Source organism: Rhodotorula graminis (genome assembly GCF_001329695.1).
Source record: "Rhodotorula graminis WP1 unplaced genomic scaffold RHOBAscaffold_8, whole genome shotgun sequence".
In the NCBI taxonomy this organism is placed as follows: Eukaryota; Fungi; Basidiomycota; class Microbotryomycetes; order Sporidiobolales; family Sporidiobolaceae; genus Rhodotorula; species Rhodotorula graminis.
Window position 1 is genome coordinate 604,004 of NW_017264935.1, and position 22,332 is coordinate 626,335.

The window sequence follows — 22,332 nt, forward strand, 5'->3', positions numbered from 1 at the left end:
GATGGGGATAAAGAGGGCGAGGCACAGAAGGACGAAGAGGGCGACTAAAGGCAGTGGGAGGGAGGAAGAGAGGGAAGCGAGGAGAGGGTGAGGAAGAGAGAGTGAGGGGAGGAGACGAGGACGCTCAGTCGTCGTCGTGCGCCGCGAGGTGGGCGGACGGCCCGGCGCGACCGTCACCGCGGAAGAGGTAGAGGATGTCCTCGAGGCCGAGCTTCTGCGCCTTGCCCATCTCGCCCTCGCCGTCGAGCGCCGCCTTGGCCAGGGCCGCCTTCTGCTGCTGGAGCGTGAGGATGCGGTCCTCGACCGTGCCGTCGATCACGAGCTTGTAGATCTTGACGTCGTCCTTCTGACCGTAGCGGTGCGCGCGGTCAAAGGCCCTGCGTGCGTGAGAGGAGGGAGGACGGACAAGGCGCGGTCAAGAGGAGGCTCGTGCGCGAACAGGATCAAGGGGGACGACGCACTGTTGCTCGATAGCCGGGTTCCACCACAGGTCGAGGAGGATGACGCGCGAGCAGACGGTGAGGTTGAGGCCCACGGCGCCGCACTTGAGCGAGACGAGGATGACGGTGCACCTCGGGTCGTTGCGGATCGCGTCGAGCGCCACGGCGCGCTCCCTCTGGTTCATGACGCCCGTGTCTGTGTGTGACCGACAGTCGAGTCAGTCAACGACTCGAGCACTCAGAAAAGAGTGCGAGAGGGAGGGAGCTCACATTTGACGAAGCGGTGACCGGCCTTCTCAAGGAAGGGCTCGAGGAGGTCGAACATGGACGTGAACTGCACGCGTGGCTCGAACGAGTCAGGCTCGGGCTCGGCTGGACATGAGAGAGAGGTGGGGAACAGAGCGGCGCACCTGCGAGAAGATGATCGTCTTTTTGGGTCCGAGCGGAACCTCGCGAGCCTTGCCCTTGCCCTGCTTGACGACGTGCGCGTTGTCGTCGAACGAGTCATCGTCCTCGTCGCTCTCGCCGCCCGACCGCTGCGACGCGATGCGGCTCGCCTCGCGGCTCTCGCGCCGCACGCCCTCGAGGATCTCGAGCGTGCGCCGCACCTTGGTCGAGCTGCGCATGCCCGCAAAGTCGGCCATGTCGATCTCGCACCTGCTGCACGTGCTCTCGCCGGCGGCCGTGCGCGACTTGCCGATCGACTTGGAGCAGATGGCGCACGCGGCGCCGGCGCGCTCGGCGGCCGGGGCGAGCGACATCGAGCCGAGCATGGACGACAGGTCGTCGGGGTCGTCGCCGGTCGACGAGCTCGAGCCCGACGGCGTAGGTGCGGCGACGGGCTTGTCCGTCTTGAGCTCGAGGCCCTCGAGGTCGGTCGCGTTCTTGAGCACGAGAGACGGGTGGTTGCACGCCTGGCGCATGCGCTGCGGGTCGAGGGGAGAGAGAAGGTCAGGGCTCGTTCGCGTCGAGTATTTGCGGCTCAAGTAGAGAGTGCGGGACGCACGAGGAGCTTGACGAGGACCTGGGTGTAGTTCTTCATCAGGTCCGCCGTCTTGAACTTCTCCATCGCCGCCCTCATCTTCTCCTCGATCTTCTCGTAGAACTCGGCCTCGCGCCTGCGCACGAGAGTCGTCAGGGCTTGCTCGTCGAGAAGAGGAGAGAGAGGAGGACGCACGCGTCGAGGAACGGGCCCTTGATCTCAAAGATCTCGCGAGACGGGAGGGCGAGGAGCGGGCGACCGTCGACCTGGTCCGTCTTGCGGCGGCGGAGCATGACGGCCTTGAGGATGATACCGAGGCGGGCGAGGGCGAGCTTGGTGCGCTTGCCGTTCATCGGCTTCTGAATCTTGGCCTTGAACTCGCCGACCTCGTGCAGCGGGCTGACGACGCGGCGGCCGAGGAACTCGAACAGCGAGAACAGGTCCATGACCTCGTTCTGGAGACTACGGACGGGCGGACGAGCCTGTCAGTACGAGGTTCGCGTCCAAAAGGGCAGAGAGAGAGAGAGAGAGAGGGACGCACGGCGTGCCCGTGAGGCACCAGCGGAAGTGGGTGTCGAGCGCGACGCACGCCTTCTGCATCTTGGTCGTGCGGTTCTTGATCTGGTGCGCCTCGTCGAGGATGACTGCGTGACGGCGAGAGCAAGAGGTGAGCGACGTCCTCTAACCTGGACGAGGTGGAGCGAGGGAGAGGGAGGCGCACCGCGGTAGAAGCCGTGGTCGAGGTCGAACAGGGCGCCGTACTCGACGCGCGAGCCGCGCTTGCCGAGCTTGCCGAGCTCGTCGAGGTCGTCGTCGTCCGCGGCGGCGCCTTTGCCCTTCTTGGCCGCCTTCTTCGGGTTCGGGTCGAGCCACTCGTTCGACAGGGTCGGGTACGAGGTGATGACGACGTCGTACTTGGCGAGCTTGCGGCCCTCTGCAGGCGCGCAAAGCGAGGGTCAGTGAGGGCTCGAGGGAAAGAGGAGAGGACGGCGGGACGCACCGGTCGTCCTCGACGCGCCGTGGTGGACGAGAACGCGCAGACGACCGTCGGTGTGGGTCGCGATCTCGCTCTTCCACTGGTCCATGAGCGCGACAGGGCACACGATGAGCGTCGTCTTGGCCTTGGGCTTGACGCGGTCCGACGGGTTGGCGAGCATGAGGGCGACTGCGGGCGAGTCAAGCACGACCCGAGGGGGACGAAGAGAGGGTCGAGGACGAGATCGAGAGAGACGAGGGATGCACTGAGCTGGATGGTCTTGCCGAGGCCCATGTCGTCGCCGAGGATGCCGCCGCGCTTCTTGCCCGTCTCGCGCTCGACGAGCCAGCGGACGCCGATCTCCTGGTGCGGCAGGAGCGTGCACTTGAGGCCGTCAGGAGGCTCCTGCGCAGGTGGACGAGCGGGAGGAGAATCGGTCAGGCGACTCGAGGAGGCGAGGAACGAGAGGCCAGAGGACGCACAAAGTCGACGAGGCTGCTCATGTCGGACGTGCCGGCGACGAGCTCCTTGAGGGCCGCCTCCTGGTCGTGCGGCGAGGCATCGTCGGCGACGTTGAGGTCGGCCATCATGCCGTTGAGCGCGCGCTCGTCGTCGATCGCAAAGCCCTCCTTGGCCGCCGGTGGCGAGCCCCTCGCGCCCTCGCGAGGGACGCTGATCGGGATCCCGATGCGCTTCTGCTGCTCGAGGACCTGGGCGGCGAGGCGCTGCTTGAGCGACGGCGGGCCGGCGCTGCTCGACGACTCGGCGGCGGCGGCGGGCGGCGTCTTGGTGACCTTGTCGAAGCCGTACCAGTGCAGGTCGGGCATGGGCTTGGTCGCGGCCGACTTGTTGAAGAGTACCGAGGACGACGCAGACGAGAACCCGGCCGTGTTGCTGACGGAGCGCAGGGGCGCCTTGAACGGCGCGTCGGGAGGAGCGAACGCGCGGCGAGCGGGTTGGGCGACAGGCGCATGGCGCAGGTCCGAGTCGTCGGCATCGACGTACTGGCTGTCGGACTCGGACTCGCTGCCGGAGCCCGACGCGTTGGAGCCCGAGTCGTCCTCGATGAATGTGTCCGAGTGCGAGTCGCCCTCGTCGCCCTCGTCCTCGTCCGAGGCGGCTGCGCTCGCGCGAGAGTGGTCCTTGCGGTTGACGTGCGACCGGCTCGGGCCGGCCACTGGCGCGTGTGCCGCCACGGCGGCGTCGTCGTCCTCGTCGTCGTCGTCCGAGTCGTGGAGGATGACGGGCTTCTTGTGCTTGCCGGCGAGGCTGGGCGCAGCAACTGGCGGCTGCGGGCGATCTTGGTCCTCGTCGCTGTCGTCCGTGTCGATGATCTTGGGCGGGCGGCGCGCCTTGGTCGACGAGGACGAGGTGGCTCGGTCGTCACCCAACCGGCCCTTGGGCTTGGCGAGCGGCGGCAGGGCGGGCTCGTCGTCCGAGCTGAAGGTCAGGTCGATGTGCGGGGACTGCCGGTGGCCGCCAGCGTGCGCCATCGTGCTCTGTGAGAAGAGCGAGAGGGTGGTGGAGGAGTGAGAGGTGGACGACGAGGGGCGGTGCAAATCCCAAGTTCGCTTCGTGGCTTCGAGCTTTCAGAGTCTCTAGTCGTCGCAGCGAGTCGTACGACGCCTTCATCAAGGCGAAACACGAGAAGCGCGCCAACTCGAGTCTCTCCAAGCCGCTCTCCGACTCTCGCTGCGAGACGAGGAGGGAGCTCTCGGCCACGACGAGTGCGAGAAACGTGTGCAGGTTTTGCTGTGTACAAGGCAGAGATACGACCATGCTCGAGGCCCGACGAGGACGAGCCTCGACCGCTCCTCGTCCCTCCCCTCCGCTCCGACCGTGCCGCGACCACGACGACGACGACGACGACGAGGTTAGGCGAAGATGGCGTAGAAGGCCGTGTGGAACTCGTTGTAGAGCGTGTCGATGACGCGGAAGAGGGCCCAGTCGCTGTCCGAGATGCCGCCCGGGCGCTGCAGGACGTGCTCCTTGTCGGCGTCGCCGCCAGCGTCGCGCCGGTCCTCCTTGGCGTCGCGCGCGTCGTCCATCTCGTCGTCGGCGACGTTGTCGCCCTTGCGGTTGTACAGGGCCTTGAACGCCGTGTGGATGCCGCCGAGCGCGCGGTCAAAGTCCTGGAGGCGGAACCAGACGTCACCGCGCTCGATCGACGACTCGCGGATGAGCGTCTCGAGGTTGCCGTGCCGGTAAAAGTCGATGACGAACGCGTCGAGGTCGTGCTCGGTCGAGTCGAACGGCGGCGACGCCAACTCGGGCACGGCGTGGTTGTACAGGACGACGCCGGCGCGCGCCGTGCGCGACAGCTCGTGCACCGACGCAAAGTCGTCGCCGTGGCCCGACAGGGCGGCGAACGCCGAGCGCGACTCGAACGCGAGCTCGCTCTGGCGCAGCTTGCTCGCGAACGCCGAGTCGGCCGCCTCGCTGCCGACCGCCTTGCGGCCCGAGAGCGGCAGGACGTCGTCGTTCCCGAGCTTGTCCGGGTTCTGCTGGGCAAACTCCTTGGCGTACGTCGAGAAGACGCCGAGGGCCGAGCGGTGGTGCGCGTCGAGGACGGCGCGGATCGGGGCCGGGAGCTGGGGCAGGACGATGAGCGACGTCGAGTTGCGCGTCTTGCGGATCGTCTCGGGCGACTGCTTGCGGCGGTGCACGCGGCCAAACAGCCACGCGAGCGTGAGGAGCATCGTCGACAGCGTCTCGTCCGGCTTCGAGTCGATGCCGGCGGCGACCTTGTGCAGCTCGCCCGAGCGCAGGAGCGCCGCCAGGGCAAAGTTGCTCGGCTCCTCCGGGTACAGGGCCGACGTGACGCCGTACAGCGTCTTGGGCGTGCCGTCCTCGTCGAGGAGGCCCGCACGACGCAGGTACTCGATGGCGAACCGCGCAAAGTGGCGCGTCTGCTCGCGGTTGCCCGTCACCGACGCGTGGCTGACGGCGAGCTGCGGCAGGTCGAGGAGCGTCTCGACCGACATCTTGGGCAGGTCGGGCGTCGTGTCCTCCTCCTCGTACTTGCGCTTCTTGCGCGTCTCGTCCTCCTCCTCGGGCCGCGAGCCGTAGATGAGGTTGTTGAGGCGGAGCATGAGGGTCGTCGTGAGAGGGAACGTGCCGCCCTGTGCGCGAGGAGAAAGAGAGAGGGCGAGAGTCAGTGTCGGCGAACAGAGACAGGGTGCGGCGGCTCGAAGCCGGGGCCGAGTGGGGAAAAGGGAAAAGAGAGTGGACGCACGAGCTTGGGGAGCTTGGACAGGAGGAGGCGCTGGATGCGGTCGAGGCGGACACCGACGAAGAGGACATTTCCGACGAGGTCGAAGCCGCGACGGCCGGCGCGGCCCGAGCACTGGCGGAAGTTGAGCGGGTTGAGCTCGAGCGAGTCGCCGGCAAAGACGGCCGTGCGCGCCGGCGCGTTGATGCCGAGCGCGAGCGTCTGGGTCGAGATGACGACGCGCAGGACGCCGCGGCGGTACAAGTTCTCGACGAGGACGCGGTACCGGCGGGGCAAGCCCGAGTGGTGGACGCCGACGCCGCGACGGAGCGCGTTGATGATCCACGGGTCCATGTCGAGGAACAGGAGGTCGTCGACGTCCTTCTTGAACTCGATGAGCGAGATGCCCTTGCCGACGAACGTGAACTCCTCGGACGGCGCCTCGGGGTCAAACGCCTGGACCTCCTCGACGACGCCCATGCGGGCCGCCTCCTCCTCCTGCTTGCGGTTGACCGTCTGCGACTCGGCCGCCTTGGCCTTCTTGGCGGCGGCCTTCTCGGCGGCGCGCGCACGCGCGAGGCGGTCCTTGAACGTCGGCGAGCTCTTGCGCCACTTGTCCTCGGCGCGCTCGAGGTCCTGCGAGATGCGCTTGGCGAGCGACTCGCAGTGGTCGCGCGAAAAGTTGAACAGGATGGCCGGCAGCTGGTTCTGGGCGTTGAGGTCGGCGAGGAGGGGCGTAAAGAGCGAGTTGAACTCGTCCTCGCTCGCGTTCTCGATGAGCTTCTCCGAGACGCCGAGCGCCTCGCGCAGGGGCTTCTCGAGGAACTCGACCGTGCGCGAGAAGCGCGACGACGGGTCGGCGTAGTCGGGCTCGTTGCGCCACTCGACGAGGATCTTCTTGAGGTGCTGCTCAAACTCGATGACGTGCTTGATGGCGATGGTCGGCGTCGGCGCAAAGAACTTGCGCGGCTTGAGCTTGGGGTCGAGCTCCTTGTCGACGGCCGACATGGCGCGCCACAGGGCGAGGCAGTCGCGCGGCTCGAGCGCGAGGTCCTCGGGCAACTCGGGGTCGCCGAGCGCGAGCGACGCGATCGGGTGCACGGGCGCAAAGATGCTCGGGTGCGACCGGTACTCGTTGAGCGGCGCGATCTCCTTGTCCGGGAACTTGGACAGGCGCGGCGCGTACGCAAACTTGCGCAGCGCGTTGAACCGGTGCGTGTGGATCACGAGGGCGTACTCGCGCCCGCACCGCTCCTCGACCGACTGGAGCCACGCCGAGAAGCGCTCGGGCGCGCCGACGGTCGCCGACAGGCCGATGATGGGCGCCGGGTTCATGAGGAGGACCTGCTCCCACATGCCCGAGCCCTCCTCGGCGATGGCGTGGATCTCGTCGACGATGACGCGGCGGATGCGCGGGGTCCACACGCGCGACAGGGCCGGGTTGAGGAGCATCTCGGAGAAGACCTGGGGGACCGTGACGAGGATCTGGCAGTTCTGCGGGTTGTTGATGCGGTAGTCGCCCGTGTGCACCGACCACAGGGCCTGGCCGGGCACGTCCTTGGAGAAGCGCGCAAAGCACTCGGCGGCGACCTGGTTGACGAGCGCCTTGGACGGCGCGACGTAGACGACGACGCCCTCGTCCGACTCGCGCAGGACGCGCTCCATGGCGGCGAACGAGATGAACGTCTTGCCCGACGAGGTCGGCGCGACGATGAGCATCGACTTGTCCTCGTCGATGTTGTCGAGGACGGTGCGCTGCCACGCGTCGGGCTCAAAGTTGACGCGCGCGTCCGGGCGCGAGTCGAGCTCGCGGGCCATGTACTCGCCCATCGTGCGCAGCTGCCACTCGAGCGGGTGCTCGTCGATCTCCATCCACTCGTACATGGCCTCGCCGGCGTCCTTGTCGATGATGGCGCAGAAGTGGAACGTCAACTTGGACCGCTCGTCCTTCTCGGCCTTGGGCGCCTTGGCCGACGACGTCGCGTCCTTCTTCTGCAGGCAGGTGGGTGGACGCGCGAGGCCGCAGAGTCAGTGTCGGTCCCTTGTCGAAAGAGAGAGAGAGGGACGAGGGGACGCACGGCGGCTTGAGCGGCTTTCGAGCCCGGCTTGGCGGCGCCCTTCTTCTTCTTGCCGTCGTCGTCGTCGGCGGCGGCCGCCTTGGCCTTCTTGTCCTTCTTGTCCTCGGCGCTCGCGAGCTTGTCGCTCCACTTGATGCCCTCGGGGAGGAGGCACTCGAGGCCGAGGACGGCGAGCGTGTTGCTGATGGCGCGGCCCTGCTTCTCGTTGATGACGACGGCGCCCGTGCCCTCGTCGAGCGCGCGCATGTACTTCTGGAGGTGCGGGCTCAGGGTGCGCGCGATAAAGACGCGGTACTGGTCGGCGACGTCGTCGGCCTCGCGGCGCTCGTCGGCGACCCACTTGCGCAACTCGAGGTCGACGCGCTTGATCAACATCTCGGTGCCGAGCCACGGGTCCTGGGCGCGCTTGTTCTTGAGGTACGACTGGACCTGCGAGATCTGGCCCGGGATCGGCATGTCCTTGAGGTCGTCGAGGCGCTCGACCCACCACTTGTAGTTCTCCTTGCCCTCCTCCTGGAGCTTCTTGGCCGCGTTCTCGGCGATGAGCTTCTCGCGGCTCGACAGGACCTTGACCTTGTCCTTCTTGCTGCCGCGGCCGCCCGTCGTCGAGCCGTCGCGCCCGACCTCGCTGCCCGTCGGCGTCGCGGCGCCGCTCGCGTCGGGCGTCGCCGCACGCGAGTTCTTGGCGCTCGCGATGGCGGCGACCTGCTGCTTGAGCGTCGGGCCCGAGCGCTTGCCGACCGACGGGATCGTCTGCGGCTTGAGCGACGCGCCGAACGCGCCCGTCAACGACGCGGCGCTCTTCTGCATCTGGGCCATGAAGCGCTGCTCCTTGCGGTCGCGCTTCTTCTTGGCGCGGTAGTCGAGGACGGGCGGCGGCGCGCCGCCAAGGTGCGTCGGCAGGGCCGGGCGCGGGTTCTCCCACCCGCGCTCGTCGCTGAACACCGACTCGGTCGCGAGCTTGTTCTGGAGCGTCGCGAGCGTCGAGTCGGGCGAGACGGCGACGTGGACCGACGACAGGTGGGCCGTGAAGATCGACTGGGTGTACGGCAGCACGGTGTCCTCGACGAGCGTCGCCGGGACGGGCGGGAGCTCGGTCGACTGGGCCGGCGCCGCCGAGCGCAGCGCGCCAAAGTCGGGCTGGGCCGCACCCGAGAGCGACGACCACAGAGAGTCGAGGCGCGCCGCGACGTCCGGGCCGAGGAAGTCGGCGAGCTGGGCCGGCGCGAGGTCGGCATTGTTGAGGACCTCGACGAGGAGGATGAAGAAGATGCGGCCGTCGAGGTCAAAGTCGGCGAGCGGGTTCTGCGCCTCGGCCTCGGGGAGTGCCTCGACGGCGGCCGTCAGGCTCGCGTACACCTTGGCGAGGAACGGCTCGAGGACGCTCGACATGAGCTCGGCCGACGCTTCGGGGATGCGCTGTGCGCGTGCGCGGAGCGGGACCGACGGGAGGAGGAGGGCGTGCGACAGGTACAGGTACAGGAGGGTCGACTCGGACGCCGAGGGGGACGACGCGAGGAAGGTCGCGGCGGCGGTGCGGAGGAGGTCGTCGGCCGAGGCGGATGCGGGTGCCGACGCGACGGCAGGCAAGGCAGGGACGGCCGAGTCGAGCGCCGACTTGGCGGCATCGACGGCGGCGACGATGTTCTCGGGGAGGCCGGCCACCGTCCCACGCACGACGTCGTAGAAGTAGGCGTTGATCTGTGGGGCCGGTCCTGGTCAGTACGACACGCACGTGACGCTCGAGAAGACAGAGTGACGGCGAGGGCGCACCTTGGTGTCGGTGAGCTCGGCGGCCTGGAGCAGGACGTACGGCAACGACTGGTGGACCGTGTCGTACAGGGCCTGCCTCTGGATGAGGATGCGCTCGGCCTGGAGCTCGCCCTCCTTGGTCTGGAGGCCGCCGTCGTGGCCGAGGACGTACATGGGCTGTGCGGGACGAGGGGCAGGGTGAGCGTTCGGCTCGACAGGACGAGGCTCGTGACACGAGAGAGAGAGACAGGGACGCACCCGCTTGCGCTGGTACCACGTCTTCCACGCGTCGTCCTCGAGCGACTGGAAGCGGTGGACCTTGGTGTCGGGCAAGTTGGCGCGGCGGATGAGGATGGACCGTGCGAGGCGACGAGCGGCCGAGACGTAGGCCGGCGCGCCCGTGTGGATGCTGGCGTGCGCCTGGCTCTCGAAGAAGACGATTTCAAACATCGTGTCCTTTTTGAGGAGGTCGTCGACCGTCTTCTCGAGGAGGTAGGTGGCGTGGAGGAGCTGGAGCGACGGGTCGCCGCTGCGGCCGAACGCGAGGAGCGGGTCGTCGAGGACAAGCTGGAGGAGGGCGTCGCCGTCGAGGATGAAGAGCTCCTGGCCCGAGTAGATGAGGACGTCCATCCACCGCGGGTACTGCGAGATGAACCATGTCCTGCGGAGAGGGAGAGGGACGAGAACCGGGTCGTCAGTAACGAGTCCTGGGCACCGCCGCTGCTGCCAAGGCCGGCGAGAGCGCGGCTGGCACTGCGTCTAGGCACCCTTTGTGCCGGCTCGAGTGGCGAGTGGTCGAGCGCTGACGACCGGGATGAGGGTGGGTGGGAGAAAGAGGGAGGGTAGGGACGCACGAGTCGAGCGTGTTGAGGGCCTGGCTGGCGCTCAGCTGCTGGTGAGTGTCGCTCTGTGCGACCTCTTGGCTGTCTGCCATGGTCGGGGCGAGGTGGAGAGGAGAGCGAGCGAGGCGAGCGCAGGTTGGCCAAGGTTGGCGGCGAGCCGACAGCTTTCGAGGTCTCTCATTCTCGCTTTCGCTCTACGGCAGTCGCGTGTGCTGTAGAACGCTGTGTGAGGCCATCAAAGTACACAAGAGGTCGTCACCCGAGCAGATTGGGGACAAGTGACCGACCCTCTCCTCCTCGCGCGCGCCGTTGAACCAGCCGCGCCTCCTCGCTCGAGCCGCCGCCCTCACATGGCCGTGATGCGCGTCATCATCCCAAACGTGTCGCCGACCCTCGCGCCCATGAGCCTGAGCACGTCGCCGACGCCCAACCCGCTCTCGCCCCTCGCGCGCCGGTGCACCACCCGCCTGCGGGCCCACGTCACGAACGCGAACGCGAACAGGACGGCCGACAGGAGCCGCACCGGGTCGGCCGCGTAGTGGGCGGCGAGGTACCGCCCGAGGGCGCGCAGCGGGCCGCGCTTGACGACGCTCGACGACGCGGGAGGACGCTGCGTGGCCGCCGAGTCGGGCGACGACCGAGGCGCGAGGTACGAGCTGAGCGAGTCGCGCAGGCCCGCAAAGCCCTGCGCGTCGCCTCCTGCGGCAGCGCCCGACGCTCCGGGTGACGACGAGTCCCGGGGGCCGTCGCCGGCTGCGGCGCGCCGCCGGCTCTTCTTGCCGTTGGGCGAGCTCCCGCTCGAGCCCGAGTCGCCCGAGTGCGTCGGCGAGCCGTCGCGTGCGGCGCGCGACTTGCCCTTGTCCGAGCTCGAGCCCGAGCCCGAGGTCGACGTCGAGCGACGCTTGGACGACGACGAGGCGGCGGCGGCGGCGGTGCGAGCGGCGTCGAGGTCCTTCTGGCGCTGGGCGCGTGCGGCGACGAGCTGCACCTGGTCGCGCTGGATCTCGGTCAGGCGAACGAGAGCGGCCTGTCCAACCATGCGAGAGCGTGTCAGTGACCGGTCTCGCGAGAAGAGGGAAAGAGAGTGAGTGAGAGAGAGAGCGCGACGCACCTCGACCCTCGCGTCCGGGACCCACCCGCCATTCTCGACGCCCTGCATGCGCACAAAGTCGCCCGCGGCGTCCCACTCGCCGAGCTGCGGCAGGACGTGCAGCACGAGGAGGTCGACGAGCTTGAGCCACGCGCCGACGAGCTGCCGGCGCGGGTCCTGCCGCGCCGCTCCTCCTCCTCCGCCGCCGAGGAAGCCACTCCCGCTCAACGACGCCGCTCCTGCCCCCGCACCCGCACCGACCGCATCGAGCGCGAGCTCGCCCGCGTCGTCCCAGTCGATCGCGCGCGCCGTCTCGTCGACGAGCGCCTCGACCTCGTCGTCGACGCTGCCGAGCCATGCCTCGGCGACTTGGCGCGCGAGGCGCGGTTCCTCGAGCTTGAGCGCGGCGAGCACGAGCGCGACGGCGAGCGACGGGTGGAGGTGCGCCGCGGTCGGGGTCGGGAGGATGTCGTCGAGGGCTGCCGAGGTGGTGGGGAGGGGGAGCGCGGCGGGTGCGCTGTCGGGGTGTGGGCGGGCAACGAGGTTACTCCAGAGCGACTTGACGAGGTCGGCGGGCGGCAAGTCGAGCAGTGGCTGGAGCGCAGGCGAGGGGGCGAGAGCTCCGGGCGAGGCCCGCACCGTCGCGAGGAACGTGACCTGGAGGACGTCGAGCCGGCGCTTGAGCGTCACAGCGAGCGGGACAGGGCTGCCGGCCTGCACCGAGTCGAACCAGGCGCGCTGCGGGACGTCGTCGACGAGGGCGAGGGCGTCATGGAGCGACGAGGCCGTCGCCGCGTAGTCGCGCACGAGGAAGGCCCGTGTCGCCGCGTTGTAGTGCTGGCGCAGCTCTGCAGTCGAGCTCGAGGCCGTGCCGTTCATGGCGTGGCGTGCAGCTGGTGGTGGTGGAGGACGAAGCGAGGGCGACTTGCCGGTCCTCGATCGCCTCGCCTCCTCGGCCGGTGCAAGAAGCCGGTCACGGTTCTCTCGCTCCCAAGCTCTCACGTACTGAAGAGGAGAACGAGTGACTTTGCAACCTGCGAGAGAGCAACTACCGAGAACGACGACGATGAGAGAGCGGAAAGACGAGCGGCCGGGGCTCACTTCTTGGCGTCAAACAGCGAGTCGCCGACGTGGGTGGCCGTGATCTGCTTACCGCCGAACCAGCGCCCGTTGAGCCCTTGGAGCGCGACGACGGCGACGGCGGGCGACGCGAAGCGGATGTAGATCTCGCCCTGGGTGCGGGAGGAGGAGGGTCAGCTACGTCGTCCGTACGCCTTATCCGGGGGCGACGACACGCGCCGCCACTCCCGAGACGAAGACGAGAGGAGAGAGAGAGAGAGAGAGACGAAGCCGGCGCACCTCCTGCGACTCCTTGACGACGTAAATGTCGACGACGGCGCCGTACTTGGCCTCGCACTCGCTCTTGACGTCCTCTGCGAGCTCGAGATCCCAGTCGCGTTCAGTCTCTTCCTCGGGGTTGAACGCGTTCTTCATCAGGCTGTGTGTGCGCGCGTGTCGGGCGAGGGGAGAGAGAGGGGTCAGGGAGGTGCGCGAGGGACAGGAGGAGCGAGAGGACGACGCACACGTTGCGCGTAATGTTCTGCGGGATGTTAGGGCGGAACCTGCGTCGAGGAGAGCGAGCGTCAGTCAGTGTCCAGGCGCGAGAGGGCGAGGAAGAGGGAAGGTGAGAGGGTGGGCGCACATCGGGGTCGGGGGCAAGTCAGGCGGGCGGTCTGCGCGCGACAGCTTCTGCATGAGCTCCATGCGCGTGTTGGCGTCGAGCTTGCCGGCTGCGGGGGGAGCGTCAGCGGTTAGTGAGGGCTCGCGATGGCGAGGCAGGGAGGGATAGAGAGGGGACGCACTGTGGCCCTCCTCGCGCTCGAGCTGCGCCTCCTGCTGCCCTGCTCCTCCTCCTCCTCCTCCGACGTGCTGGCTGAACGTGGCACTGCGGTCAGCGACGAGTCCGACCTTGATCTGCAGGGCAGGCCACCAATAGGTCAGTCGAGGTGTCTCTGAACGCAAGAGAGAGAAAGAAAGGAGGAGAGGAGGAAAGGGGAGACGCACCTCGCGACCTGCGAGCGGGAAGTTGTTCATCTTCTCGATCGCGACCATGGCGTCCTTGTGCTCCTTGAACCTGCAGGCGCGCCGAAGATCGTCAGCGATACGCTCCCTCACCCACGAAAGGCCTACCGGAAAGGGAGAGAGAGAGGAGGACGGCTCGGCGCACTTGACAAAGCAGTAACCCTTGCTCTTGCCCGTCGCCGGGTCACGGTGCAGCTCGACCGTCTCGAGCTCGCCAAAGGGCTGGAACACCTCGCGGATGTCGTCCGACGTCAGGGCAAAGTTGAGCGAGCCGACGTACAGCCTGCGCCGGGGGCATCGAGGAGCGTCAGTTGCTGGCCTCGGGGACGTGGCGCGAGGCGAGGACACGAGAGGGAGGGAGAGAGAGAGAGAGGAGAGAGGGGGACGCACCCTCCCGTCATCGGCGCACTGCCCCCACCACCACCACCGCCGCCCGCACCGCCGGGCCCGTCGCGCGCCTGGCGGTTCTTCTCGGCCTCGGTGTACTGGACCTGGATCGGGATCCCGAGGAGCTTGGTCCCCGAGAGCGTGAGCGCCTTCTGCACCGTCTCGAGCTCGACAAACTCGACGTAGCCGACTCTGCGTGCGCAAGAGTGGCACCTCAAGTCAGCTCTGCACGACAAGGTGTACGAGAGGACACAGAGAGAGAGACAAGGGACGCACCCCTTTGACCTGCGCGAGATGCGGTCGACAATGACCCTCGCGTCGCGCACCGTACCGGCGTGGTGCTCGAAGAAGATGCCGAGCTCGCGGTCCGTGACGCGCGCGGCGAGCTGCGAGACAAAGACGCTGCGCATCTCGCGCTGCTCTTCGGTCAGTCTGCACGGCGGGCAGGCGGGCGGGCGGGCGGCCAAGGGGAAGGTCAGCGAGGTGAGGTGAGGGGAGGTGAGAAGGAGGTGAGGGAGGGAGGGCGGGACGCACTGTCGCTCGGGGGTGCGGCCGCGACGAGGGGCGTCGTAGCTCGGCGAGCGACGACGACGAGGCCTGTCGGAGGAGGTGGGGATCAGCGACAAGGACTGGGAGGGGCAAGAGAGGGGAGGGGGACGGACCGGTCGTCGTAGTCGGGCCCTCCTCGGCGCGACGAACGGCGGTCGTCACGGCGGTCGCGGTCGTAGTAGTCGTCGTGCGGCCTCGACCTGCTGCGGCGGTCGCGGTCATAGTCGCGGCTCGGGCTCCTGCGGGTGCGCTTGTGAGAGCGGTCCGACTCGAGGTCGCGGTCGTCGGGCGCGGCGGCGTCGTCGTCGTACGCACGGCGGCGGCGGTCGCGGTCGCGGTCGTGGTCGTAGTCGCGGTCCGACTGGCGGCGGTCGCGGCTGCGCTCGAGGTCGCGGCGGAGCTCGTACTCGCGGTCGGCGTCGCGGCGGCGGCGGCGGGCGTCGGGGTCGTCGTCGCGGTCCCTGTTGCGCGAGTCGTGCGAGCGGTGAGAGTGGACCGAGCTGTTTCACGGGCAAGAGTGTGTCAGTCTGTGGGCTGCTCGTGTAGGTGCGGGAGGGGAACGAGGTGGACGGACGTTGCCCGGTCGGAGCGCGAGTCTGCAGTCCTCGAGCCGTGCTGCGGCAAAGGGTGGGCGGGGTCAGGTGGGCCGCTCAGGGTGTGTAGGAAGGGACGCACATCGTTCATGGTCGACAGCAGGGAGAGGTTGAAGGAGGAGGGGGAGCCGGTCTCGCCATCTCTCCACCTCGTCGTTCGCTCCCCGCTCGCTCCTCACCCTCAAGCCGTGCGCTGTTCGAGGTGCACTGTGCTCCAAGCCATGTGCAGGTGCGCCCCTCCCCCTCCCGGTCCAACCAACCCTCTAGGCACCACACCTGACCCTCGTCTCCCTTCGACGACAGGCTCCTCGTCGTCAAGGCCGAAGAGCCGATCCAGCTCGCCCAGCTCCTCACCAAGCCCGCGCACAGCATCATCAACCAAGCCTCGGACTCGCGCCTGCGCCTCGACGCCGGGTGCGGCCTCTCGCTTTCCTCCGAGTCTCCCCACTCGGGAAACCCGCTCACCGCCCACCGTGCAGGTCCATCAACGCAGACGGCTTTGGCGTCGGCTGGTACCCGACCGACACCGACCCCGGCAGCCCCGGCCCTTGCGTCTTCCGTACGCTCCACCCCCTTCCTCCTCCGCCTCGTCGCCCGCACACGACCTGACCTGCCTCGCTTTCCCCTCCCAACAGGATCCATCACGCCCGCGTGGAGCAACCTCAACCTGCATCGACTCGCCGACAAGATCAAGAGCGGCCTCGTGTTTGCCCACGTGCGCGCGTCGACGACGGGCGCCCTCAGCGAGGAGAACACGCGAGTCGACCCCCTTTGCCTCTGTCGTCGCACCTCGGGAGGCGTACTGACGCTTGCGCACTGCGACACAGGCATCCCTGGACCTACGGCAACCTCGTCTGGATGCACAAGTGCGTCCACCTCCTCCCCTCTCGCCCCTTCCCTCCTCCTCCTTGCCGCGCACTGACCCCTCTCGCCCGCGCGCAGCGGCTGCATCTCGGACTTTCACCGCCTCAAGCGTCGCCTGCAGAACGACCTCTCGGACGAGTTCTTTGCCGTCCCGCAGGGCAACACGGACAGCGAGTGGGCGTTTGCGTGCTTCCTCGAGCAGCTGTCCAAGGTCCGTCCTCGCCTCTCCCTCTCTCCCCCCTCGGACTTGCGCACGCCCGACACGTGACGGGACACTGACTCGCCCCCCTCGCGCGCCGGTATCCGCCCACAGCTCGTCGACCCCAAGACGGCGACGATCCCGCACGCGACGCTGCGCCAGGCCATGCTCGACACGGTGCAGCTCCTCACGCGCTACACCAAAGACGTTGGCGCCGACCCGTCCCTCATGAAGTGCGTCCCTCCCTCTCTGTGTCTCTCCCTCTCCTCGTTCGCGCCCCGCACTGACTGATGCTCGCTCCCGGCGCCCGCAGCTTCTGCGTCTCGGACGGCACGTCGGTCGTCGCGACGCGGTACATCACGAGCGCGACCGAGGAGGCCGCGAGCCTGTTCTTCTCGACCGGGTCGACCTTCGAGGAGTACGAGCCCGGCGCGTTCAAGATGCACAAGGCCGACAAGCGCGAGAGGATCGTGCTCATTGCGTGCGTCGCGCGTCGTCCTTCTCTTTCAGGTCTCTTTTGCCCATCGAGGGCGACGGGAGCTGATACAGGCAGGTTGCGCATCGACACACAGGAGCGAGCCGTTGACGTTTGAGCGCGCCGACTGGGTCGAGATCCCGAGCCAGAGCTGCATCGTCATCACGCCTCGAGTGCGTCCCCCTCTCTCCCTCCTCCCTCTCTCTCTCTGTCACCCAAGCGCTCACCCGCACCTCGCCGTCGCAGAACAACCTCCTGCGGTACCCGATCGTCAACGAGTACTTCCAGCCGACGGCGACGTCGCACCGCGCCGACGGGTACGCGCGCGCAAAGGGCTTCAGGTGGGCCAAGCCGGTCAGCGCTGTCGCTGGGGCGGTCGAGGCGCATTGAGGGTGGGTGTGTTACGGGAGCGGCTGTAGAGGCGTGTTGTCGTATCACTAGTCGTGACGGTTCTGTGCGGCGAGGTCCGTGGCGAGAGGTGCTGCACGTCGTCGTCGTCGTCGTTCGCTGCCTGCTTTGGACTGGCACACTCGCAACCTCGTTGGCTCCCTCTCGAGAGCATGCTCGAGCCGACTCGAGGCGAGAGCGATGGTCGCGTGAGGTCGGCTCGTCCAGCTCCGCCGCCAGCAGCTTCCTTGCGCGACCTCGCTCACAGCAGCCTCTCGTTAAGCGCGATGCCGAGCTCCCTGCGCTGCTGTGCCTGCAGCCGACACCTGCACGCACCACGAGCAGCTCCCACGCCCTCGCCAGCTCGCCTCGCCCCCTCATCGCCGCCGAGATCCTCAAGGTCGGCCGTCATCGCAGGCCGGCCTCCCGCTCCAGGCCGCCGAGCAGCAGCGCACCCGCACCACGCACCTCCACACCGCCCGCTGTCGACCTGTGCGCGGCCTGCGACGCTCTCGCCGCCGCGACTCGGGTTCCCTCCCCCCACCTCGTCCACCTCGTCGTCCTCGCCGCTCCGGCCCTTCTCGTCAACGGCAGCAGCCCGCGCAGCCGTCGTTGACGGCAACCCGTTCCCGTTCCCGAGGTCCAAAGACGCGTCGCCGTTCGACATCTTTCACTTTCGCCGCGACCAGGCCCTGACGGCCAAGGAGGTCAAGTCGGTGCGTCCCCCCCTTGCTCTCTCTCTTTCTCTTAAGAAGCACAAGCTGACACTCGAGTCCTCGCCCTGCAGCGCTACCTCCAGCTCGTCAAGATCTACCACCCGGACCGCCGCGCCGCCGCCGCCTCGTCGTCGTCGTCGTCGAGCAAGAAGGGCAAGCACAAGGCGGCGCCCGACGCCGACCACGAGTTCAAGGCCATCGTCGCCGCGTACGAGCTCCTGTCGTCGCCCTCGCGTCGCGAGACGTACCTGCGCACGGGCCTCGGCTGGGGCGCGACGGCGTCGTACCGCGGCGGCGGCGGCGGCGGCGGGTTCGGCGGCTCGAGCGGTCGCCCGTCGTCACCGTGGAGCCAGAGCACGGCCGAGTACCACTTTCGGCGCGGGAGGCCCATGTCGCACGGGCGGTGGGCGGGCCAGTACGACCACTGGTCGTGGAGCCAGACGTGGTCGGACCCGCACAGCCCGCACTTTCGGCCCGAGGACGAGGCGGCGCGCCGCAGTGGCGGCATGAGCTCTGGCGGCGGCGACGGCGCGACGGCGCCCGGGTGGGAGGGCCAAGGGCTGTTTGCGCGCAACGGCGTCGTCTTTCTCGTGCTCGCCGCCTTGACGCTCACCGTCACGCCCCTCACGGCGTGGAGCGTCGTGCCGAGCGCGCCAAAGGGCGTCGACCCGTTCGCGCCCGGTAGCGACGGCGTGCGCATGAGCGAGCTTGCGGCGCAGGGAGCGCTCGAGGGCGGGTCGGCGTGGATGCCGCGCGTGTACGACAAGCGGCGTGCGTCCCCTCTCTCTCTCTCTCTCTCTTTCTCTGTCTCGAGAGGGTACTGACTCTCTCGCACCCTCGTTCCGCAGACCAAGACGCCGCCGCCAACCTGCAGCGAGCCCGGCTCGAGGCGCGCGAGCGCGGCCACGAGAAGCGCGACGCCATCAAGCGCCGGGTCCAGGAGCTTCGGCGCGTGCAGGCGTTTGACCGCGCGAGGGACGTGCAGCAGGTCGAGCAGGGCAAGAGCGGGACGGGCCACTTGGCGTTGCCGGCGCCGGCGCCGGCGGCGGGAACAGGGGCGACGACGGGCGAGTAGAGTGCGCCGAGTATAGACGCGAGGCTGGCAACGAGACGAGGATACAGATGCTCATGGAGTACGAGAGAGGTATGACGAAAGGGGTATCCACGAGAAGAGCCGAATTAGGCCGCTGGCGAAGCTGTCGCCGCCAGTCCCCTCCTCCCGATCCTCGCCTCGTGCTCCTTCTCCATCCTCTCAATCCCCTCCTCCGTCTCCCTCAGCGTCCCCTCGAGCCTCCTCCTCCTCTCCTCGACGCCCCCCTTTCCCGCCTCGCCCGGCTCAACCCCCATCGCCCCCCTGACCGCGATCCTCGCCGCCGCGTTCGCGCACTCGCCGAGCGGTCCCTCGCGCCCCACCAACCCGGGCACGACGGCCCTCGCGCCCCCGGGCCTCACCTCGCCCGTCGATCGACTGACGCCCACCGTCCCGAGCACGTCGAGGACGTCCCTCTTGCGCGGCGCGCCCGACACGACGTCGCGCGCCGTCCACGCCGAGTCGAACACGGGCTGCACGAGGTCGTGGGCGGTCGCGAGGCGGTGCAGCGCGAGCTGACGCGGCGAGACGAGGTCGAGGACGTCGGTGAAGAGGGTGTCGTCGTACGCGAGCGCGGGAGGAGGAGCGGAAGGAGGAGGAGGGGCGTGCGGCGCGTGCGCACCACCGAGGCGCGACGACGCCGGCGTGGGCGGCATCGTCGGGCGGCGCTGCGGATGCTGGACCTGCGCTTGCGCCTGCGCGTGGGCGTGAGCGCGCTGCTGCGCGACGAGGTACGCCTGCTGCTGCTGCGCCTGGAGCTGGCTCGCCTGCTGCGCGCTCATGCCCATGCCCATGCCCGGCGGCGGCGGCCCGCCCGCATACCCTCCTGCGGCGCCGGGCGCGAGGACAGAAGGCGGCTGCCCTCGCCCTGCTGCTGCTGCTGCTGCCGCCGCCGCCTGCTGCTGCTGCTGCTGCTGGTACTGCGCCTGCCGCGCCTCGAGCGCGGCATTCGCCGCGCCTCCCCCTCCTGCGCCCGCGCCCAAGCTCATGCCGCCCGCCGCGCCCTGCGCCTGGTGGGCGTTGGCGACGAGCTGCGCGAGCTGCTGCTGGCGCGCGAACGGCGTCGCGGCCGACGCGGCGGCGAGCGCCGCCTGCTGCTGGGGCGTGCCGGCTCCCTGCTGCGGGTGCTGCAGCTGGGCAAAGGGCGCTCGGGTTTGGGCCTGGGGCGTGCCCGGCGGTAGCGGGCCGGCGGCGCCTGGAGGAAGAGGAGGAGGTTGTGCGGGTGCGGGTGCGGGTGCGGGTGCGGCAGAGGGCGCGCCGCCGGGCGGCATGCGGTTGGGCGACGGGAATGGGAACAAGGGCTGTGTCGGGGCGTTGGGCGGGCGCACGAGCGGGTACTGGCGGACCGGCGCGGCGGCCCAGCCGGGCGGGGCCTGGGGTGCGGCGCCCTGGCCCATGCCGCCCGACTCGTCGCGGCCCCACCAGAAGAACCAGAGGGACGGGTTGAGGCCATTTGTGATGCGCCAGCGTTTGCGGAACCGGGTTAGGCGCAGCTCGGGGGACGAGGGCGCGAGGGGTTGGTCGGGCGCGCGGGGCGGGAGGTGGCCGCACGCCGAGGTGAGGCACTCGAGCTCGACCTGGATCGACTGGTGCTGGGTCGGGTTGGCGAGCGAGGTCGGGCACGACACGGCGTGGCGGGTGAGGGTGCGGCGCTCGTTGGGCTCGGCGACGAGGTAGCGCAGGCCGTCGGGCGGGACCGAGGTCGGGCGTTGCTGCGACGGGTGGAGGAGGGCGAGGAAGGCCGTGCCGGCTGCACGTGTACAGTGTGTGTGTGAGTGTCAGTCCGCATGTCGCTCTCTCCCCGAGAGCGAGGGCGCACCTTCAGGACGGTCGACGAGTTGGAGGCGGAAGGCGACCTCGCCCGTGCTCCACGCCGACCACGGGGCTTTGGCGAGGACGTCTGCGACGGCCTGGTCGATGGGAGCTTGAGCAAAGGGCCCGATCGGGTACTCGGCGCGGAGCCACAGGTCCTGCATCGTCGTCGTCTTCGTCGTCGAGAGGTGGGGGGAGGTGATGAGAGTTCGAGAGGAGGGACGCGAGTGGGAGCGCGGGAGGTGGTGCAGGTGTGCTTGATGAGGCACTGTGAGCACGCTCGAGTGGTCGGCGAGCGGCTCAGAGCCGAGTGAGCGTAGTTGTCCAAGATTGACCTCGAGCGTCCTCGTCCTCCTCCTCCTTCGTCGCCTCTCTCGCTCTCCTCGTCGCTGCTCTTCTCCCGGTCTCGATTTCGCTCATGGACCGTCACCCTCAAGCACCCGTCAAGCAGCACCTCATCGTCCTCGCCGGCGTCGTCGGCTCGGGCAAATCCACCCTCTCGTCCGCCTGGGAACGTCTTGTCCCCGTGCGTCCCTCCCTCTCCCTCCCCGGTCGTCCAAGCCAAACGCACTCAGACCTGACCTGACCTCGAAACTCACACAGGGCTGGGTCCGCGTCAACCAGGACGACTTGGGCGACCGCCGCGCGTGCGAGCATGCCGTGCGCGCCGCCCTCCGCAACGGCCTCTCGGTCCTCGTCGACCGCCAGAACTTTGACGCTCAGCAGCGCCGTACCTGGCTCGAGATCGCGACCGAGTTTCCCGCCGTCGAGGTCGGCGGCATGGTCATGGGCACGAACAAGGAGGTGCGTCGCACGACCCTTCTCTCTCTCTTGCGCACTCTCTTCGTCACACGACACGGGCGACACTGACCCTTCCCGATGTCCAACAGGAGTGCCGCCAGCGTCTCCTCGTACGGCAAGACCACCCGACGATCGACAACCCGCGTCTCGCCGTCGACCTGCTCGACAAGTTCTCGGGCCTGTGGGAAGAGCCCCGTCTCGACGAGGTGCGCCTGCTCCTCTCCCTCCTCCTCTCTCGTCGTCAACGATCCACTCACTCAAGCGCTCCCACACAGGGCTACGACCACCTCCTGACCCTCCCCTCTCTCCCTCCCGCGTCATCCATCACCCCCGCCCTCATCCTCTCCCTCCTCGCCTCCCTCGCCGCAACGCCCCGCAACCCCAACGCGGCCGCACAGCGCCAGCCTCGCCCTCGAGCGGCGCCTGGTCCGCCCGGCACGTACTCGCGAGGAGGAGGAGAACGAGGCGCGTTCGTCGACGACGGGACGTGGCGCGCGCCGAGGGCGAGGACGGCGCCGGGACCGCCGCACCAGTACCCGCAGCCGCATCACCAGTACCCGCAGCAGTACCAGCAGCAGCCGTACTACCCGCAGCAGCAGCACCGGCACCAGCCGCACGAGCCCGCGCCGCACCTGCGCGCCGCCTTCCCGCCCAGCGCAGGGCACGGCGGCGCGTGGTCCGTCCCTCCACACGCACACGCGCACGCGCACGCGCAGCAGCAGGCGCAAGGACCCAGCTGGGGCGCCCCGCTCGTGCCGTCGGAGCTCGAGCTCGAGCAGCGCCGCAGGGCGGCGGGCGCGGCGGCGCAGGCGAGGGCGGATGCTGCGGCGGGAGCGCGGCGGGGGCAGCTGCGAGACGGTGAGGGGACGGGCGTGGGTGGGGCCGGGTGGGCGCCGCCGCCGCCGATGGTGGAGCAGCCGCGAGCGGGCGGCGCTGCAGGGTTCGAGGCGAGGTAGCGCGCTCGATGTGCATGAACGAGTTTCCTCGGCCTGCTTCTCTCGCTCGC

The 22,332-nt window shown here is 69.0% G+C and overlaps 6 protein-coding genes across 6 annotated transcripts; 2 read left to right on the plus strand and 4 right to left on the minus strand.

Annotated features, from left to right (window-relative positions):
• Window positions 1-124: 124 nt before the first annotated feature.
• RHOBADRAFT_54186 (uncharacterized protein) lies at window positions 125-3,891 on the minus strand (the record flags this gene model as incomplete). Its single annotated transcript, XM_018417187.1, has 11 exons — window positions 125-377; window positions 462-636; window positions 711-774; window positions 851-1,366; window positions 1,447-1,558; window positions 1,618-1,884; window positions 1,964-2,066; window positions 2,144-2,356; window positions 2,423-2,587; window positions 2,665-2,803; window positions 2,881-3,891. 11 exons carry the CDS (start codon window positions 3,889-3,891, stop codon window positions 125-127), a joined length of 3,018 nt encoding a protein of 1,005 aa, XP_018270396.1.
• Window positions 3,892-4,125: 234 nt separating this feature from the next.
• Window positions 4,126-10,373, minus strand: RHOBADRAFT_54187 (uncharacterized protein; the record flags this gene model as incomplete). Its single annotated transcript, XM_018417188.1, has 6 exons — window positions 4,126-5,520; window positions 5,634-7,601; window positions 7,688-9,388; window positions 9,461-9,616; window positions 9,698-10,100; window positions 10,294-10,373. 6 exons carry the CDS (start codon window positions 10,371-10,373, stop codon window positions 4,273-4,275), a joined length of 5,556 nt encoding a protein of 1,851 aa, XP_018270397.1. The 3' UTR covers window positions 4,126-4,272.
• A 2,006-nt stretch (window positions 10,374-12,379) lies between these two features.
• RHOBADRAFT_66594 (uncharacterized protein) lies at window positions 12,380-14,420 on the minus strand. The gene is made up of 10 exons (XM_018419020.1): window positions 14,375-14,420; window positions 14,117-14,272; window positions 13,844-14,032; window positions 13,599-13,736; window positions 13,436-13,505; window positions 13,234-13,345; window positions 13,074-13,161; window positions 12,955-12,993; window positions 12,731-12,869; window positions 12,380-12,603 (listed from the first exon to the last, which is right to left on the minus strand). Exons 2-10 carry the CDS (start codon window positions 14,248-14,250, stop codon window positions 12,469-12,471), a joined length of 1,044 nt encoding a protein of 347 aa, XP_018270398.1. The 5' UTR covers window positions 14,251-14,272; window positions 14,375-14,420; the 3' UTR covers window positions 12,380-12,468.
• Window positions 14,421-15,203: 783 nt separating this feature from the next.
• RHOBADRAFT_44840 (uncharacterized protein) lies at window positions 15,204-18,698 on the plus strand (the record flags this gene model as incomplete). Its single annotated transcript, XM_018414492.1, has 13 exons — window positions 15,204-15,211; window positions 15,286-15,396; window positions 15,462-15,541; window positions 15,618-15,697; window positions 15,810-15,848; window positions 15,968-16,057; window positions 16,160-16,278; window positions 16,359-16,526; window positions 16,618-16,693; window positions 16,767-16,837; window positions 17,227-17,623; window positions 17,695-18,394; window positions 18,472-18,698. The coding sequence occupies 13 exons, from the start codon at window positions 15,204-15,206 to the stop codon at window positions 18,696-18,698; spliced, it is 2,166 nt and encodes a 721-aa protein (XP_018270399.1).
• Window positions 18,699-18,719: 21 nt separating this feature from the next.
• On the minus strand, window positions 18,720-20,836 carry RHOBADRAFT_54191 (uncharacterized protein). Its single transcript, XM_018417189.1, has 2 exons — window positions 20,533-20,836; window positions 18,720-20,463 (listed from the first exon to the last, which is right to left on the minus strand). The coding sequence occupies exons 1-2, from the start codon at window positions 20,687-20,689 to the stop codon at window positions 18,803-18,805; spliced, it is 1,818 nt and encodes a 605-aa protein (XP_018270400.1). The 5' UTR covers window positions 20,690-20,836; the 3' UTR covers window positions 18,720-18,802.
• A 107-nt stretch (window positions 20,837-20,943) lies between these two features.
• RHOBADRAFT_44842 (uncharacterized protein) lies at window positions 20,944-22,282 on the plus strand (the record flags this gene model as incomplete). Its single annotated transcript, XM_018414493.1, has 4 exons — window positions 20,944-21,051; window positions 21,129-21,329; window positions 21,416-21,532; window positions 21,602-22,282. 4 exons carry the CDS (start codon window positions 20,944-20,946, stop codon window positions 22,280-22,282), a joined length of 1,107 nt encoding a protein of 368 aa, XP_018270401.1.
• Window positions 22,283-22,332: the final 50 nt, after the last annotated feature.

Coding starts and splice junctions, on each gene's coding strand:
- RHOBADRAFT_54191 (XM_018417189.1), bottom strand. CDS start 20,689: ATGCAGGACCTGTGGCTCCGCGCCGAGTACCCGATCGGGCCCTTTGCT. Junction 20,464..20,532: donor ACTCGTCGACCGTCCTGAAG/GTGCGCCCTCGC, acceptor GTACACGTGCAG/CCGGCACGGCCTTCCTCGCC.
- RHOBADRAFT_66594 (XM_018419020.1), bottom strand. CDS start 14,250: ATGCGCAGCGTCTTTGTCTCGCAGCTCGCCGCGCGCGTCACGGACCGC. Junction 13,162..13,233: donor CGAGCGCGAGGAGGGCCACA/GTGCGTCCCCTC, acceptor CTCCCCCCGCAG/CCGGCAAGCTCGACGCCAAC. Junction 12,994..13,073: donor GACTTGCCCCCGACCCCGAT/GTGCGCCCACCC, acceptor TCCTCGACGCAG/GTTCCGCCCTAACATCCCGC.